We start from the raw sequence: 17,152 nt of genomic DNA on the forward strand, positions 1-17,152 counted from the left end.
AGACAAAGCTGCCTGCTGGCAAACCTAAGAACCTGAGTTCAATCCCCGAAGTCCACATAAAGGCAGGGACAGAGAAAAGACTCTATGAAGTTGTTCTCTGACTTCCATACTCATGCTGCGCCATGCATAATCACACACACTCTCTCTCTCTCTCTCTCTCTCTCTCTCTCTCTCTCTCTCTCTCACACACACACACACACACACACACACACACACCAATTTCTGAATATGGCTTCTAATAAGGTTCTCATTAGCCTTCATTTTAAAAGAAACGAGGTCCCAGTAGCAGGGACAACTAGGATATGATCCCTACTCTGGGGCTGGAAGGTCAGCTAAGTGACATAAGACTTCTCAGAGCTGAGCTCTGGCAACAAGTGGGTATTATAATCCCAGGTAATGAGTGTCCTCGGGTCCCTGCCAAGAAGCACTCAGGGCTTGGTCAACAGGAGAGGGACACATAGAAGACCCAGTGTGGCTCCTGTGCCCTGGGTTGGGACTCAGAACCTCTCTGGCCCTGAACCGTTAGCTCACTTGCAGGGCACAGGACCTTTGCTCTCCTTGGAAACCCCAGTGTCCTTTCACACACTTTTGAGAGGCCTCTGTCCAGATGCACAGCTTGGTCAAGAAGATTCTGTTCCTGGGACCTTTGTACATCCCTGCACCTCCCTGCAATCCTGCCTCAGTCATTAGTAATGGTCGCATAGCCCTGCGTGTCCAAGAGAATAGGCAGGCAGAGCAGTGGACACTACTGAATCAGAGAAGTGCTGGGATAGTGCAAGGAGATATTCATGTTTCACAATAAACATGGTTTGAGGCAGGCAGGGTATGGTGGCACACACCTATGATTCTAGGACCAAGAGGGCTGAGGCAGGATGACCTTGAGTTCCAGGCTAGCCTAGGCAAGACAGTAAGGTCAAGAGGGACAGCTCCAAGTTCACGTTTGAAGGTGTCCAAGTACAGACAATTCACCCACCAGCCTGCACCACTCCCTTCTGTTTGATTTTTCAAAAGGCTCCAGAAGCCAGGGCTGTTAATGTACCGGACACCAACCCCATACCCCTGCTAGCCTGGAACAAGGTACCTGTCCCCTAAACATTCCCACCCATGTACTTGCTCAAATCAATTCATACCTTTATACCTGAAGGGTCCCTTACAGACCCTGAATCTAAGGGAGAAGAGACACAGGAAAAATGGATTCCCAATCTAAGGTGGTGAAAAGGTGAACCAAAACAGCTCAGTTATGGACCAGGGGCTAGCCTTAGGTAGCCAGGACCAGACCAGCCCTACAAAGGGACCCTCAGTGGTACCCTGAGCTCCCCCGTCAAAGTAACAGTCTGCAGTTGTTCTGAAGCATCACCATTCATTTGAGTACCAGTCTAGTAAATGAAGTGTAACTTTTACCTCACTCTAGAAACTGATAATCAGGCTCCACAAGTGACGTCTCTGGCCCATGGATTTCCAGCTATCAGTAGTCAGTTGTCTTGCCATCTCCTGACCTTTCCCTCTCTCTAGCCCGACGCCCTGAGAGCAACAGATAAGCCAAGACCCGCCCCAGCCCCACCAGCAGACACCCTACCCCACACAGAACAGCAACCGAGGATCCTATCTCCCTCATCTGAACCCCAACTTATCACCCAGGCAACAAGAGTGGGCATGCTGCTCCTTTCAAAAAGTGACAAGCATCACAAGAACATTGCTGACTGCCCCCTAAAGAGGGTAGAAATCATGTGAGGTGGGACAGCAAAGACAAAACCAAGCACAGGCCCCAGGCTTCCCAACCCAACCACCAGGCCCTACACAGCAGGGATAAGGGCCAAAAACACACACCCACACACACAAAACCCGTGACAGCACAAGCGCTGTCAGCAAACAGGAAGCTTTGTCAACACCGGGAACCAAACACACTGGGATCTTTCAGCCTTTCTGGGAACACTAGAAAGTCCCCTTAGTGGTGTAAGTTATTAGTCCTTAACTGCTTTCATTCATAAAACTTATTTTATGGAACAAACGATGGATAGTAAATGTCTGAATCCCCATGGGCTGCCATCCTCTCCTCCAAGAACCGTTAGTCCCCACAACTTCACTGCCCTACGAGAAGCGGCTTTTTCCCACGCGCCCCCAGACCAGACCTGCCCACCGCTTTCGTTCTTGCCTCCTGCAAAGCATGGTGGGCGTCTGAAGCAACTACTAGCCACACAAAGTATCAGCCAGACACCTTGACTCTGCCCATCCCACCTAATACTTAATGACTTCCAAAGCCTTGCTTTCCCTTCCATATTTCCCTGGCTTTCCCCAGATAAAAATGCCTGCAGCTGCTAGGAGAACCACAGGCCCAGTGCCCACCAGACTGCAAAGCTACACAGAGGCCTGTTGCGAGCTTGGTTATCTAAGAATCCGGTTTCCCAGCTCGCTGCCGTCCAGCGGCGGTGTGCCCTTGAGCATGAAAGTCAACCTCCCTCAGTTTCCTTGGCTGCAAAGCCAAAATCCTAAACCCTTTGGGATGCTTCTCATCCGGGTCTCGGACCGCGGGGTCCCTGCAAGCTTCGACAGCCCAAGGGAAGACCCGTGTCACAACACGGCCCACACCGCCTCCCTGCGGGGCCCTGCGTCTCAGTAATGAGCTTTGGGGCGCAAGCTGGGCCCCGGGTCCCCATTGCCACTCACCAAAAGGACTCAAGAGCTGACGGGCGCGCGCCAGTGGCTGCCTTTGTATGCAAACACCGGGCCTGAGCCGCTGTCAGCCTAGAGCACGGCAAGGGGCGGGGCCTGAAGGGAGGCGGAGTCTCCGGGGCGGCGCCAGGGGACTATGGAGGAGCGTGCTGCTGGGACACTTTCAGGGCCCACCGCCTCCCAGACCTCCCTCTCATATCCCCACCTCCCCCATCCCACCCATCCCTTCCCAGACTGGACTGTCTGCCTTGGCTTTCCCGGAGTAGGAGACCAAAGTCTTCTATTTCCACAGCTTAACCCCCTTTTGACCTTATGGGAGTTTACAATTAATCCTTCCCCTGATGTGCCACAAGCTAGGGATCAATTCCCAATCTTAGCACTCCCACATCCTGCCTCCCTCCTGACTTACGTTCACCACCAGGCAGCAAAGCCAGGAAGGAATAAATAATTGGACAATGCCAGGTCTGGGGATGGAATGGCTCAAGTCAGACCAAGTCACTCTTAGTGCCAGTGTATTGATCCCGAAGGACAATACACTGTGTTTTATTCTGTTTGGGAGACAGGGACTTCTATATCCCAGGCTTGCCTCAAGCTTTCTGTGGGGGTTCGGGAATGACCCTGCACTTCTGATCTGCCTATCTCACCTCCCAAGCATTGAGATTCCAAGGCAGCCATATCCCGCGCCCATCCTACCTGGTTTACGCATGCTGGGGATGGACCCCAGAGCTTCATATCTGCTAACTGAGCTACATCCAAGTAATAAATATCAAAGTGTATATACAACGACCCTCCAAAGAGGCAGTGCTTTCTAGGGAACAGACCCCGCAAAGACCTTGAGGAAGACAGCTGGAGAGCGCATGCCTAGGGTCTTGAAGACCAAAGAGAGAGTCCAAGTATCATGTGCATGTCCCTGGGAACTATACGAGGGGATAGAAGTCAGAAGTGGATGCCAGCCACAACCAGGGAGAAGAGGGTGGTCAGAATGATGAAGAGTGCTTCCCACCACAGACCTGCAGGGGAACTGAGCCAGGCTGGACTGACTCCACCGAGGACTCTTCAATCAGAAGCTCAGCATAGTCAGGGTGACTCTGTGAGTCAAGCCAGGGGTGGAAGCGCTCCAGCTACACTGGGGCAACCCAAGCAGCCACAAGGATTGCCCACAAATTCCTGGGGCTCTGGGACCCCAGAATGAAGGTACCCTGCCCCACCTCCCCCATCTTCCCCACCTCCTCCACTACCCCACCCCAAGGCTTTCCAGAAAGCAAGTCTTATATTCTGTCATCTAAAGAAAGCCTTATTTTTTTTTTAATTATCTAGATTTGAAGATAGGTAGAGAGGGGGGTCTGAACACATAAAGTCCAGCCCAAAGCCCTTACCCCACAAATGAACCTGGGAACTGGAACACACATACACACACACACACACACACACACACACACACACACACACACACACAGACAGCTCTGATAAGCAGAGTTAGGTTTAACTTTGCCTGCTGCCTATAAGAAGATCATACAAACAGGACACTTATATCAAAACCATTCACTAGGTCACAGTAGATGGTCACACTCTACAAAAACTGGATTCTCTGAAGCCCAGGTGCTCTAACCCAGCAAAGTCTGGAGCCCCCCTGCTGGGGCCCCAGACAGTGTTTTGTCAGCAGCCAGGCTGCTGCTGCAGAGCTGTGACTCAGCCAGAGAACTGAGGTGATCCCCTGAGCCAATCCCAGTACCTGCTGTGTTCTGCCCAAGTCGGAAGAGGGGAAATAACCTAATGACTCTAGCTAGAGGAGGAAGGAGCCAAACCTGGCCTCAGCTGCACAGCATCCTAGATTCCAGACTCAGTTTTACAATCCAGGAAGTGGGTGGAGGTGCTGGATAAACAAGTCCTTTTGAGAAACTTGTTAAGTTCTTGGCGGAATATTGACTAGATTTTCAATTCTAAAATCCAGTACTACTAGGAGTGGGAATTGTAGAAGGACTTGGTGGCGGTTCTACCCAGAGTCTGCAGCTGGCTCCCTGGTCTCTCGGGGAGGACAAGCATCATGCAGGTGTCCATCGTGAAGAGACAGGCTATGCCATGCTGAAAAATTGCTCTTTTGCTAAACATGGGACCTCAGGTGTTCCTCACCACACCAGGAACTGGTCCCTGCTGATGTGAATGTAAAAACACCCACCCCTTCTAAATGAAAAGGCATCTCCTCAGTTGCTGTTAGTGACAGTTGCCGTTAAGTCCTTAGGTTCTGTTTTCCAGACTGAATGCTGCGCAGCTAAGGGGTCTGACCCGGAGTGGGAGTGTCGGAGCAGGTGTGAACAGAAGAGTGAGACCTCCCCCCCGCCAGCCACCTCAGGTGGACGTCTCCGCTCTAGAGGTCAGCTCTGCAAAATCCCAGCAGAAAGTCTTGCAGAGCCACTGGATGCTATCCCAGAAGGACAGAGTACTAATGCCTAGGGCTCCTGGGGATGGGAGGCTCGTCAGAGTCTAAGGCTAGCCCTTAATAGAGGGCCCCCAGCTTTAAGGGGGTACCCAAAGGAGACACGGTAGGCCTGCTCTTTGAGACAATGGACCTCTGGAGAAATTAGAATTTCCCTAGGACTCCCACTCAGGGAGAAGACAATGGCTCAATGAAGCCTGGCATCCTCCTGGAGGAGGAAGCTTGTCTCCCAGGAAGAGGTTCCCCATACACCCCCTTTGTTCCTCTTCCTGCTGGGGCCACACTGAATGTGTCTCCTTTCTCTGCCTTTCCCCACGGCCCTGTCTAACTGGCCCACTGATGGCATGTGGCATCATTTGTCAGGGAATTGGGTCTGGCAGAGTCCAGGCTCTGATGCCAACACCAAGTAACACAACGAGGCATCTTCATCATGGGGATTTCCTTACTGAGGTCTTCAGAGGCAAGGTGGAAACCTCTGGCCACCTGGTACCAGTCCACTGGGGGGGGGGGGGGGGGGGGGGAGAGGACAACAGGACCGAGCAGTGGGAAAACCCAGCAGGGACAGGAGGATGCAGCCATGGCACTGTGGCTGGGCCTGGGAGGATTTCTGGGAAGAAGATATAAAATGGTCCTGGTTCAAAGGCAGAGGAGGAAGGTAATCCAGGAATGGCAAGGGGCCAGGAACAAAAGCATCAGAGAAGGCAGACTTCAGAGGGACACCAGGACCATTTTAATTAGTGTGATGTTCCAGGAGGGCAAAGGGAGGTGTGGGGGGTGTCAAAGACATATAAGGGAAACTGCTAGTTGGCAGCAAGTGGGCATCTTAGAGTCCGTGTTACTCCAATCCATCCCTCAACATGCCAGGAAGAAAATAGCACCCAGGCTTCCCAGGGACCCAGGCCTACAACAGTGCCAACACACGCAGCCTCAGGGCCAACATATGTGGGTCAACACCCACACTGTGGCCCTGTTGTTCCCTAGTCAGTCTCTGGGTTGAGCAGCCACTGCCCATGGTCTCATTTGCTCACTTCCCAGCCAGCACAGCAGCCTGTGGTGTGGTAGGTGCCTGGGCCACATGAGAGTATCTGTCCTTAAGGAGTGATCACATGTTCAATGTTGCTACGAACCCAAGGCTTGTCCACTGACAAAGGGTTTGGGCAGTTCAGTCTCCAAGCAAGAAGATTCAACTCAGTTTGGAGTCCTGAGTTCCTCTAGGCAAATCCAGGCCAGAAGGAGGAGCTAAGGGAAAGGGGCAATCAATGGCGGCTTGTACCGAGAACCTGAGGTACATCTGGGCTAACAGAGGCTGGTCTCAGGTGTGTAGGGACAGTCATAGCTACTATGTAAGATGCCTCTCCCTCAGAGAAAGCAAGAGAGGGACCACCATAACAGCCTTTTCACTGTGGTCATCTAGGAACGATTCATAATGAGCCAGACTAGACCAGAAGGACAACACAGGAATATGGTGGTGCCAAGGTACAGAGGGAGGTTGACAGAAGTCGACGTCAGCATAGACTGGAGGAATGAATTCTATGATTTGGGAATGATGGGTGCTGCTCTGGAAAGTTACTGACCGCTTAACCACTTGCTGCTAGGAACAAACAAAAATCGCCTCTGTCCCCAGTCAGCCCGAGTCACCTGTGACCTTGTCAGGCAAGGGTGAAGGCACCAATCCTGTGAGTCATGTGTGTGAAGTCTCACATTGCCCAGCTGAGAAACTAGCTGCCCAGAAAGGATGGAGACCAGGGTAAAGTCCCAGAGAAACCCTAAGAGTTCAACATGGGGGATGAGTACGGTCAGAATACCTCTGTGGATCCCATCACTGTGCACAAAAACATCAAAGTTTAAAGGCTGAAATCTTCCTGTATATGGAGTGGAGGACCAATAGACATAAAGTAAGATAGCCGTGGCTAGCGTTTAGAGGCTAGTTACAAGCTAGCCCCAGCTCTAGACTCTGTACACCAAATTTCTTTTTTACCAAGCCCTATAGAGTAGGGCTGTCCCATTTGCTGCCCCAAAGGAATAAAGAAAGTAAGGCAACAAGAAGTGGCTGAAGTCACACGGCCAGTTAACAGTCTCATGGCCAGTTAGTAGAAATTAGGCCTCATGGTATGCACTTGTCCATCTGAGCCTAGACCTTTCCCCTCGAGTCTCTTCGGCCCCAGTGCTCCCTGGTCAATGGAATTCCATGCCTTCTTTTTTCAGGTCAGGCCTGAAATCTGATAATGCAGGATATCTGATATGTGACCTCCAAAGGAGTCATGACCTACAAGTTGAGAACAGCTGGCCTACAATTTCCCATGAAAAATAAGCAACCCAGATGGATACACAATATTTAGGGCCTAAAGTTTTGTGGGCCTGAGTTCCAGCCCAGCACAGCCCAGCACAACCCAGTACAGCCCAGTACAGCCCAGCCCAGCCCATCCACAGCACAGGCATAAGCTGACCCTCAACTCCCTTGGCTATCCATTGTGAGTGACCCAGCCTCAGCTCAGCATATTGCTGCAATCATAGGAGTTCCTGTATTTGGACACGGATCAAGTAAAATTCTTGTCACTAGACCAGCCTTAGCTCTCACTCAGCATTCACAGAGACATGTTGTTGATAATAATGGACAAGTATTTAAGAAAGAATGTCTACCGGTCATCCTGCCCAACTGTCACTTAGAGTAGGTCAGGACACCCCAGCAGATAACAACACTCCAACACAATGACTTGGTGCCGTCTCTGTTAAGGTGGGAGTCTGTTAAGAAAGTGATCTTCTCCCCATGATGTCCCCATGATGGGAGGTTTTAAGAACAGACCCATCCTCACCTTCTACAGAGGGTCGGTCACCAAGCAAGTTGGTGGTACCTCTGGGGAAGACTTTTAGAGCCCAGCTCGGTCACTCATCTGGGCTTGCCAGGCCCAGGGCTGATGTCTCAATGGCCTCTGCTCTGTGACCAGCCTATGCAGTGAGCTCACAGCCAGGGAAGAGTAGAGAACATCTCACCTCTTGGGAGGAATAGCCTTGGGTCTTGCTGAATTTGCTCTGGTTGCTTCTGACCACTGGCACATCCAGGGGAAAGGACTTTACAGCCTTTGTGCATTAAAATGAACCCCAGATGCACGGGGAAGAACAAGATATTTTGATAGCTGCGTGACCTGAAGCAGCACCCAGAAGCTAAGGGTTCGTGGAACCCTCTCCAGACAAAGGCCCTCTCTCTCCACACATCTTTCTGCTTCTAGATGTCTATGACCCTGACATCCGGCTATCACGTGCTCTGAACTCTATCACGTTTGACACTGATAAACTGTTCTACATCTTTTTCTCTTTGGTTCATTCATTTACTTTTATGTTTTGATGCATGGTTTCACTCTACAGCCTAAATTAGATGGAAACTCACCTCAAAACTCACAGCATTCCTCCTGCCTCAGTTTCTCAAGTGCTGGAATCACAGTCACCACGTGCCACAATGCAAGACTCCAGCTCATTATATTCATGCTAGCATTGAGTATCTTTCTATTCTCTTTACATTTTTTTAAAAAAAAACAGGATCTGACTTGGCAGCCCTGGCTGTGCTGGAAAGCACTATGTAGCCCAGGCTGGCCACAGACCCATAGAGATCCTCCTGCTTGCCTCCCATGTGCTGAGATTAAAGTCGTGTGTGGCCACACCCAGCTTCTATTCTGCTTCCCTTTACCCTGCTGGGCCCTCCTCCATCAATCACTAATTAAGAAAATGTTCTACAGCCCAATCTTATGGAGACATTTTCTCAACTGAGGCTCCCTCCTCTCCAATGACTATAGCTTGTGCCAAGTTGGCATAAACTAGCCAACACACACACACACACACATACACACACATGCACACACAAAGGGAAGTAGAGTTCCTTCTCCCCCTTCCCTCTCTCATTCAACTGCCTTTTGATATACAAACTCCAGGCTTCCCTAGTTTTACCCCCAAATTGAATAATCCCCGTTGACTGCCAGGTCCTCTGCTTTCAGATTGAAGACTTAGCAGCCTCCAGTAAGCCAGGTCCCACCTAGCTCATCTTCCCCAAACTGCCTGTGTTCTATGGACTTTCTCAGAACATGATGGACTCTAGACATTCTCATTTCACATCATTGGTGGCATGGTTGCTCCAGAAGAATAGCTATTTTAGGTGGCTCAGGAGTTAAGAACACTTGCTGCTCGTGCAGAGGATCCAGGTTTGGTTCTCAGCACTCACATGATGGCTCCCAACCTTCTGTAACTCCATCTCTAGGGGATCTGACAACGTCTTCTGGCCTCTGTGGGTACCAGGTATGCAAATGGTGCATGTACAGACACACAGGAAAACACTCATTCACAATTCTTTTTAAAGAATAATTATTTTAACAGGGCATGTTGGCACACACCTTTAATTCTAGCACTTGGGAAGCAGAGGCAGACAGAACTAAACTCAAGGCCAGCCTGGTCTACGGAATAGGTTCCAGGACAGCCAGGGCTACATAGAGAAACCCTGTCTTGAAATTATTACCTTATCATGTTTGTCTACTACTCTACCATCTCTGAAGGTCCTCTCTGCTCATCCTGTGGTTTGATTATGAAACAGCCTCCATGGAGTCATGTGATGGAAAACTATTTTCCCAGCTGGTGGCACAGCATGCATGCAGTTGTGTGATCTTTGGGGCACTAACTTGATTGTATTTCTGCCTATTTCCTGTTCCACTGTCTCTTTCCTGGTGCTACAGAACTGTGGTAAGAGGCCTCTACCTGCCCCCCCATGCCCACAAACTCCCCAAGCATGCCTTTCCTACCATAGTGAACTAGACTCTTTGGGACTGTGGACCAAAGAATATTTCCCCCCTCTCTTTGGTTGCTTCTGCTAGGTGTTAGGTCATAGCAAACGTAATTACTGAATGATTTCTCCCCAGATTGTAGTCTGATACATCTACTTCTTTGCATGCCTGGTGGTTTTGCGAGGACATTTTGCCTTGTGGGTGGCGGGGCTTTGTTACATTCCTTTAAGCTTTATTGGACTTTGCTCTGGGATGCAGGTAAGACACTTGAGCCTAATTGAATCCTTCTGAGGCACGACTTCAAGCCTGGCTCCTGTAAATCTGTCATACGATTCCTGTCACTAAAGCTGTGGGACTCCCTTCAAGGTCCTCTGCCCAAAGCTCTGCATCGTAGGGAATCCTCCCACCCTGGATGGCTGCTTTGTTTACCAAGGAACACTACTTCATTAATTAAGATCTGAGGAACAACCATACAGGGTAATTTTTGGGAATCAAACTGTAATCTCTGAAAAGGTTATTAGACACAGTGACTGGGGCTGGGACCTGCTTCCGAAAGAGCTTGTTTCATATATCTTGGTAAAGGGCTCAGATCCTTTGCATGGGGACCTTCCCCACAGGGTGGCTTGAGTTGACATAGCTTTGGCTTCCCACAGAGTGGTGGGTCTAAGAGAGGGCAGGGTGGAAGTCAGAATTTCATTTATGGCCTAGTTGCTTGCTAAAGTCACACCTGCCACCCTCCCTGCCACCACATTCTGTTCCTGAGAACTACATCAGTAAAGCCATCCACACTTAGGAAGTAAGGTCAGACTCCTCACGTTGAAAGAAGAATCACCATCAACCCATCACCATTGTTCCAGGCCTGGGTGCCCTCTGGAGACTGTCACAACCAGAAGAAGCCCCTTGCATATCTTCAACCAATTCTCTGCGGACTGGGGCTCAGTCAGAGCAAAGGAGGCCCTCTACCAACCTCTCTCAGGCTGCATCCTCTCTGCACACTGCCCTGCAAATTCTAACACCCTCAACTCCGAACTCTCCTTTTCTTGGGAAGCCCTTGGGCACTATTTAGTGCATGTCTTCCACACCGAGCTGGCACACTTATGCTTTTTAAAGGTTGTGTGTGTGTGTGTTGTGGCACATGTGTGTGAGTTCCCAAGGAGGCCAGAGAAGGTCATTAGATCCACCAGAGCTGAGATTCTGAGCCACCCAACACGAGTGCTGGGAACCAAACCCTAACCCCTGGCACAGCAGCGAGCTCCCTGCTGAAGTCGCCTTTGCTTCCCTGTTCCCTCATCATGGCCTCCACTGCTGTTTCAAACATCTGCCCCCTTTCTCTGGCTGTTCAAGGCAGTGGTCTAAGTTTTTCCCTGTTGCTCCATCAGCATCATCAGTACCATACGAGGCCATCCTCGGTAACTGCAGTGTTTGAAGCAATAGAGGGAGAGTCATGTTCTTCCCTTCGACCAAATGGTGCCTCTTTTCTCCCTGGTCCACGCCTAGGCCAACAGCTTGTTTCACGGGAAGGCATTCTTGCCTTAGAAATGACCCTTTGGGACATACTTCAGAGCAGAATGTGCACATCTAGTTCTGTAGGCTTCTCCCTCCTAGCCCTCTCCCATCAGCCTGCCTGAAGCCACTGCCTCCCTGCCTGTTAACTATTTGAGTGAAATGTGTATCAGTCAATCAGAACAGGTGTTAGTCACAGCAGGACAGAGGTCTGCAAGGTTGCAGAGCAGGTGGAAAGAAGCATCGTCAAGGCCATTATCCCCTCTCTTGGGGACTTAGAGCAATGCTTAAAACTGGCATTAATTTCTAAGATTTCATTGTTGTCAATGTCGTATCAAATATATACTAGGCCAATCTACTCTATTATCATTTTTCTGTTGGGTTAAGACAGGGTCTCATACAAGGTAGGCTAGCCTCCAGCTTGCCCTGTAGCCAAGGCACAGGCCACTATAGTAAGTGAGCTTTATACAATGTTGGAAATCAAACCCATGGCTTTATGCATCTACTTCCCCAGCCCCTAGGTGGAGTCATTCTAGAGCAGAGGCTGGGGAGATGGCTCAGCGAGTTACGAGCTGCCCTTCCCAGCACCCAACAGACCTTAGGAACTCATCTGGTCTCTGTGGACATAGAAAAAAAAATTACTTGGAATTATTTTTTAGCCACAATGGAGAGAAGTAGACATTTATGCCTCCTCCAAATTTATCCATCGACACACTCTCCCATCGTACCAGGAGGCAGGGCCTTCAGGAAGTGAATAGACTTAGCTAAACTCAAGGGTGGATTAAAGCTCTTATGAGGCCAAAGGAAGCCAATCCTCACTAGAACTACACCATGCTGGCTCCCTCATCTTGGACCTCCATCCTCTGGAGAAATGAATTCCTGTCGCTGGTTTTCTTTCTTAAGGCCTGGAGGGACTTTACAGTTTATTAAGCAGGCAGGAAAAGCTCGTTTTAATAAATAAACAAATAAATCCCAGGTGGCTCTGATCTGCAAAGCCAACCTGCCCAGAAGATATTGCTGAGGTCGTTTAATCCCTCCTCAGAGCTGGTCAGCAAGCCAGGGAACCTGAGCAATGGCCTTGGATGCCAGTCAGTGAGCCATCCAGCAGCTGGTCAGCAGTGATAAGACATCCAAGCCACCCCCAAGATTAATTGTTCAGCTACTGGGAGGTGGTTCAGTGGATCTGACCTTCGTACCACTTAAGATAAAAATCTTCAAAGCCCAGGGACAGAATCATTAATTATCTCTAAAGAAGCAACAAGGAAGCTAGAAAGATGAGGTTTGCCAACAAATGATAAGAGTTTCAAAGTTGCCTGCATAAGTCGCAGCTGCCAGCTTGCTGCCTGGACACCTGTCATAGTTGACCTAGATCCTGGGGTTGGGAGGGACAGAGGCTTCCTGCTTTTCCCCATCCCACAGGGTTTGCTGTGCGCTGGGCTCACAGGAGAGGCTCAGCAGACTTAATCAGCAACCCATGAGGTGACTGAATAAGGTCGGGTGATCAGAGGAAAGGGCAAGAAGATGTCAGGTGGCTTCCTGGATTTAAACACACTCCTTTGTACTTAGAGAGGCAACATGAAATTTAATATAAAGCACAGTATTAATGTCATATACAAATAAAGTTCCATATATCTAAAAGTAGAGTCAAAAATGCTAGGCAAACATTATGCTCTTCCTGGGCAGCCTGGGAACACTTTCTCAGCCCTTCTGGCCCTCATCTTCACTTGCCACCCTTCAGCTTTGTGAATGGAGCTGTGTAGAGGAAGCTTGGTGTTCCACCCTTCCTTTATCCTGGTGCACTAAGGGAAAGAGATGCTTTTCATGGAGCATTTACACCAGCTGCTTATAAATTCTTTCCATTGCCCTTTGAGAGGCTGGTGTGTGTGTGTGTGTGTGTGTGTGTGTGTGTGTGTGTGTGTGTGCTCGTGCACGCGTGCGCACGCACGCGCGCACACACACACGCACGCGCACACTCCACATCAAATCATCAAGTGCAGGAACATGCATGCAGAGGCCAGTGGTCAACATTAGGCATCTTCCTGTCTTGCCTTCCATATATCTGAGAGAAAGACACACATGCACATAGAGAAAGACAGAGACAGGGGGGAGGGGAGGGAGAGAGGGAGGGGAGAGAGAGAGAGAGAAAGAGAGAGAGAGAGAGAGAGCTTATTCTTTATACTATCCTGTTTTAATTCATAGACACACGTCTTTTGCCCACATAGAATTGTTGAGTACTCTATAGGAAAGACCCAAAAATTTAAAAATCAGAAAAGATGGCCTTATGTCTCTGCCCTGCCTCTCATCAGCTGTGTGATTTCAGCCAAGGTACAACTGAACTTCAATTTGATCATGCCTTTACAAAGAGATCTCCCATAGCCTCCTGCATTGTTGTTTGATAAAATGGAACTTGGAGTTCTTATGTGTCTCCCTAAGGAGGGTCACACATACCATTGCCTTTCCACTCATTGGAAAGAAGGCCCAGCTAGGAATGACACAACAGTTCGGGCACAGTGGTAAGGAAGGATCCTGGTCCATGCTTCTGCAGGCCAGCCCCCTCCCATAGGTGAATGTATGTGCACGTGTGTGCATGCATGTGTGCATTCGTGTGTGTGTGTGTGTGTGTGTGTGCATTCGTGTGTGTGTGTGTGTGTGTGCATTCGTGTGTGTGTGTGTGTGTGTGTGTGTGCATGCATATGACTGTAACTATATACATTAAACCCAGAGTCACCTGAGAGGATCTCTGGAAAAACAGCAAGATAGAGGCAATCTAATGATTGCAATTTTGCTTGGGAATGAAACTCTACAGAATTAAAAGGCAACTTTGCCAAGTTTCAAGAAGGGGGCAAACCCACAGGGAGTCTGCCCAGGTAACTCTGAGTGACTGTGGAACTGAAAGAAAGTGGAGTTCTGGTGGAAGGCAGGAGGCAGGGGGATGAAGTCCTTTGCGATGAAGTAGATCTGAATGTCACCGCAACTCCCCTACTTTTGTGCATGCTGTGATGAGACACCATAACAGAGGCAAAAAGGAAGTGTTTAGTTGGAAGCTTGCTTACAGTTTCAGAGGGTTAGTCCATGGCCATCATGGTGGGGAGCACGGCAGAAGGCAGGCAGGTATAGTGCTGGAGTGGTAGCTGAGAGCTTACATCTGATCCACAAGTTGGAGGCGGAGACACAGAGACAGACTGGCCCTGGCATGGACTTTTGAAATCTAAAAGTACACTCCCAGTGACACACCTCCTTCAGTAAGGCCATACCTCCTAATCCTTTCTCAATAGTTCATAATCTAAGAACCAGACATTAAGATATATAAGACTACCAGGGCCATTCTCATTCAAACCATGGTAGGGTCGGCTTTCCTTCGCAGTGCATGTTGAAGTATTGATTACAGAGGCCCACAAGGTTGGGTTGGGCTTGGTTCTTGTATGCAACACACATACACACACAGACAGAGAGAGAGACAGAGAAACAGAGAGACAGAGAGACAGACAGAGACAGAGACAGAGACAGAGAGAGGTGAAAAATGAAGATGGAGAAAACGCCATAAAAGTCCAAAGGAAACCAACTAACAGTTCATGAATGTGAGATATCTAAAGGGCTATTGAGCTCCTAGGGAGATGGCTTGATATTCAAGCAAGAGGACCTGAGTTCAAATCCCCATCACTCGTGTAAAAAGTTGAGCACGTGTGCACCAACATCTACACCAAGTAGTACCAATGGAGATTAGGGACAGAGGGGTTCTCTGTGGCTTCCTAGGTGCCAGCCTAGCTCCAGACTCAGTAGGGAATAGGGTAAAGACTGGTATACCATGGTATCCAGCATCCTCCTCTGGCTTCTTTTGCACACACAGGCACCTACACCATTGCATGCAAGTTCATATGTACCAACACACACACACACACACACACACACACACACACCACACAAGTATATCAACACACACAAAGTTAAAGTAAATCAACAGAGCCCTTGAAGCCTCATTACCCTCTACCCTTCCTGGCCTCATGTACCTTAGTTGTCTGAAGTAACTCTCTTCTCCTGGAGAATAGGCTGTGAGGGCTCCATTTGTCTTCCATCAGTTTCACAGGAAGGTCCCTGCTTGTGAATTCTTTAGTGCTCCAGTGGGTTGTTCTTTTTTTCTCACTGTCTTGTAGGTGTCAGTCTACTAGGCCAACCCTCTGTGGTAGTGATTAGGGTAGGCATGACTGGCTCCCCGAGTCTCCCTCTTCCTGTTCTTTCCTCCCCATCCTCCCTCCCCCAGTTCTCCCCACTTATTGTCTCCCCTTCTCCAGCTTTCTTTCATGACCATTCTCTGCTAAGGCTCCAGGCTCATTGGTAGGTGTCAGGATTATGACATCATCACTGGGGGTGTGACATCACCATCTGATGGAGCTTAGAAGACAGAGGTGGATGAGGACTCAAGCAAATGCTTAGAGACCAGTTTTGAATTCAGCACAGAGCCTGGGCAATGCTACAGACGGATGGATGGGTCCCAGTCCTTCTTGCAATCACAAAACCCCTAATCCAGGAAGTGGCACCCAGCAAACAGAAGCTGTCAAGGGAAGAAAGGGCCACTTCCACTTTTCTTTACAGAACATATGCAATTAGTGTTGTTTACCAAGGCTCTTATTGAGATTCTTCTAATAGATGTTGTGTAGAAAAAAAAATCGATTCCAGGAAATTGTGGCTACATATGAGGTCTCAGAAATGGCTAAAGCAGGGGCTGGGGAGATAACTCGATCAGTGACTAGCTTGCCTTGCAAGCATGAAAGATGGAGTTCAAGACCCAGTATTCACCTTTTTAGAAAAATATAGGACATGAGAGCATGAGTTTGTAATCTCAGAATGGGGAGGCTGAGACAGGAGAAACACTGGAGCTCACTGGCAGAGGAAGTCTATCCTAATTAGTGAGTTCCAAGTCAACAAGAGAGTCTGTCTCAAAGGAGATAGGTAGCCTTCCTGAAGATGACATCTGAGGTTGTCCACACACACACACACACACACACACACACACACACACACACACACACAAATACCCAAAACAGAAAGGGGAGCCATGCATAATCACGGGATACAAGTGCTACGTTACTTACTGCCTAGCTCACTACACACAAAGGTTTTTAAACGGCTGTATAGGTGAAAAATTATTAAAGACAAACGAGTATTTTAGGTAGTGACAGTGCCACCACACTAGTATCAGGACTCTGCCAGGGTGTCACACTAGCTTCCCAGGCTCAAGATGCACCTTACCTCCTCCTTTTCTGTCACTATGTGGAGACCTAGGATCAAAGTACATGATCAGCTTCCGGGTAGAAAGTGCTCTACCACAGATGTGAAGGTGAATCCTGGAAACCGAGGGCAGAGCCTGACTATGCACAGAGTCTGACTGTGTGCAGAGTCTTGACTGTGCCATCCCATGTGGCTTCTGGTTGGTGCTCCGGAACCATGAGAAGAAAGCTGCATTTGGAATGCTCATTTCTCTTCTGTTGCTCCCCAGCCCTTTGTCTGGTCAGCTCTACAGCTCATGCACCACTGTTTGGAGTCAGGCAGAAGGGTGTAGAAAGCACAGCAGAATCTCTGTATTATTTTTGGCTTATCCTTACGGAATAGCTCCTCTTAGTAAGTCATGTGCAAATCTAGCACCTTGAGCTGTCCTCTAAGAGAATGAAATTGTACCTAAAACATCCTTGAAGAATTCCTACTGAGCACCAGACTCTTCTACAATAATTGCGGTGTGATGACCCTTCTATACCAAAATTTGGGGGTTTTCAGATTATTCATCTCC

At 49.1% G+C, this 17,152-nt stretch overlaps 1 protein-coding gene across 7 annotated transcripts in view; it reads right to left on the reverse strand.

Annotated features, from left to right (window-relative positions):
* Positions 1-17,152, reverse strand: part of Lpin1 (lipin 1) — a 108,185-nt gene that overhangs the window by 54,067 nt on the left and 36,966 nt on the right. For 2 of the 7 annotated variants that reach the window (XM_031355823.1, XM_031355819.1), the window contains exon 1: positions 15,378-15,673. The exons of 4 other annotated variants lie outside the window; for them this stretch is intronic. In XM_031355823.1, the coding sequence (XP_031211683.1) occupies positions 15,378-15,443 (66 nt within the window). In that variant the 5' untranslated portion in view covers positions 15,444-15,673. Of the gene's footprint in view, positions 1-2,664; positions 2,763-15,377; positions 15,674-17,152 lie in introns of those variants that run through there. One more of the 7 variants, XM_031355822.1, reaches the window with a different exon arrangement.

Source organism: Mastomys coucha, unplaced genomic scaffold (assembly GCF_008632895.1).
Source record: "Mastomys coucha isolate ucsf_1 unplaced genomic scaffold, UCSF_Mcou_1 pScaffold6, whole genome shotgun sequence".
NCBI classification, from domain to species: domain Eukaryota; kingdom Metazoa; phylum Chordata; class Mammalia; order Rodentia; family Muridae; genus Mastomys; species Mastomys coucha.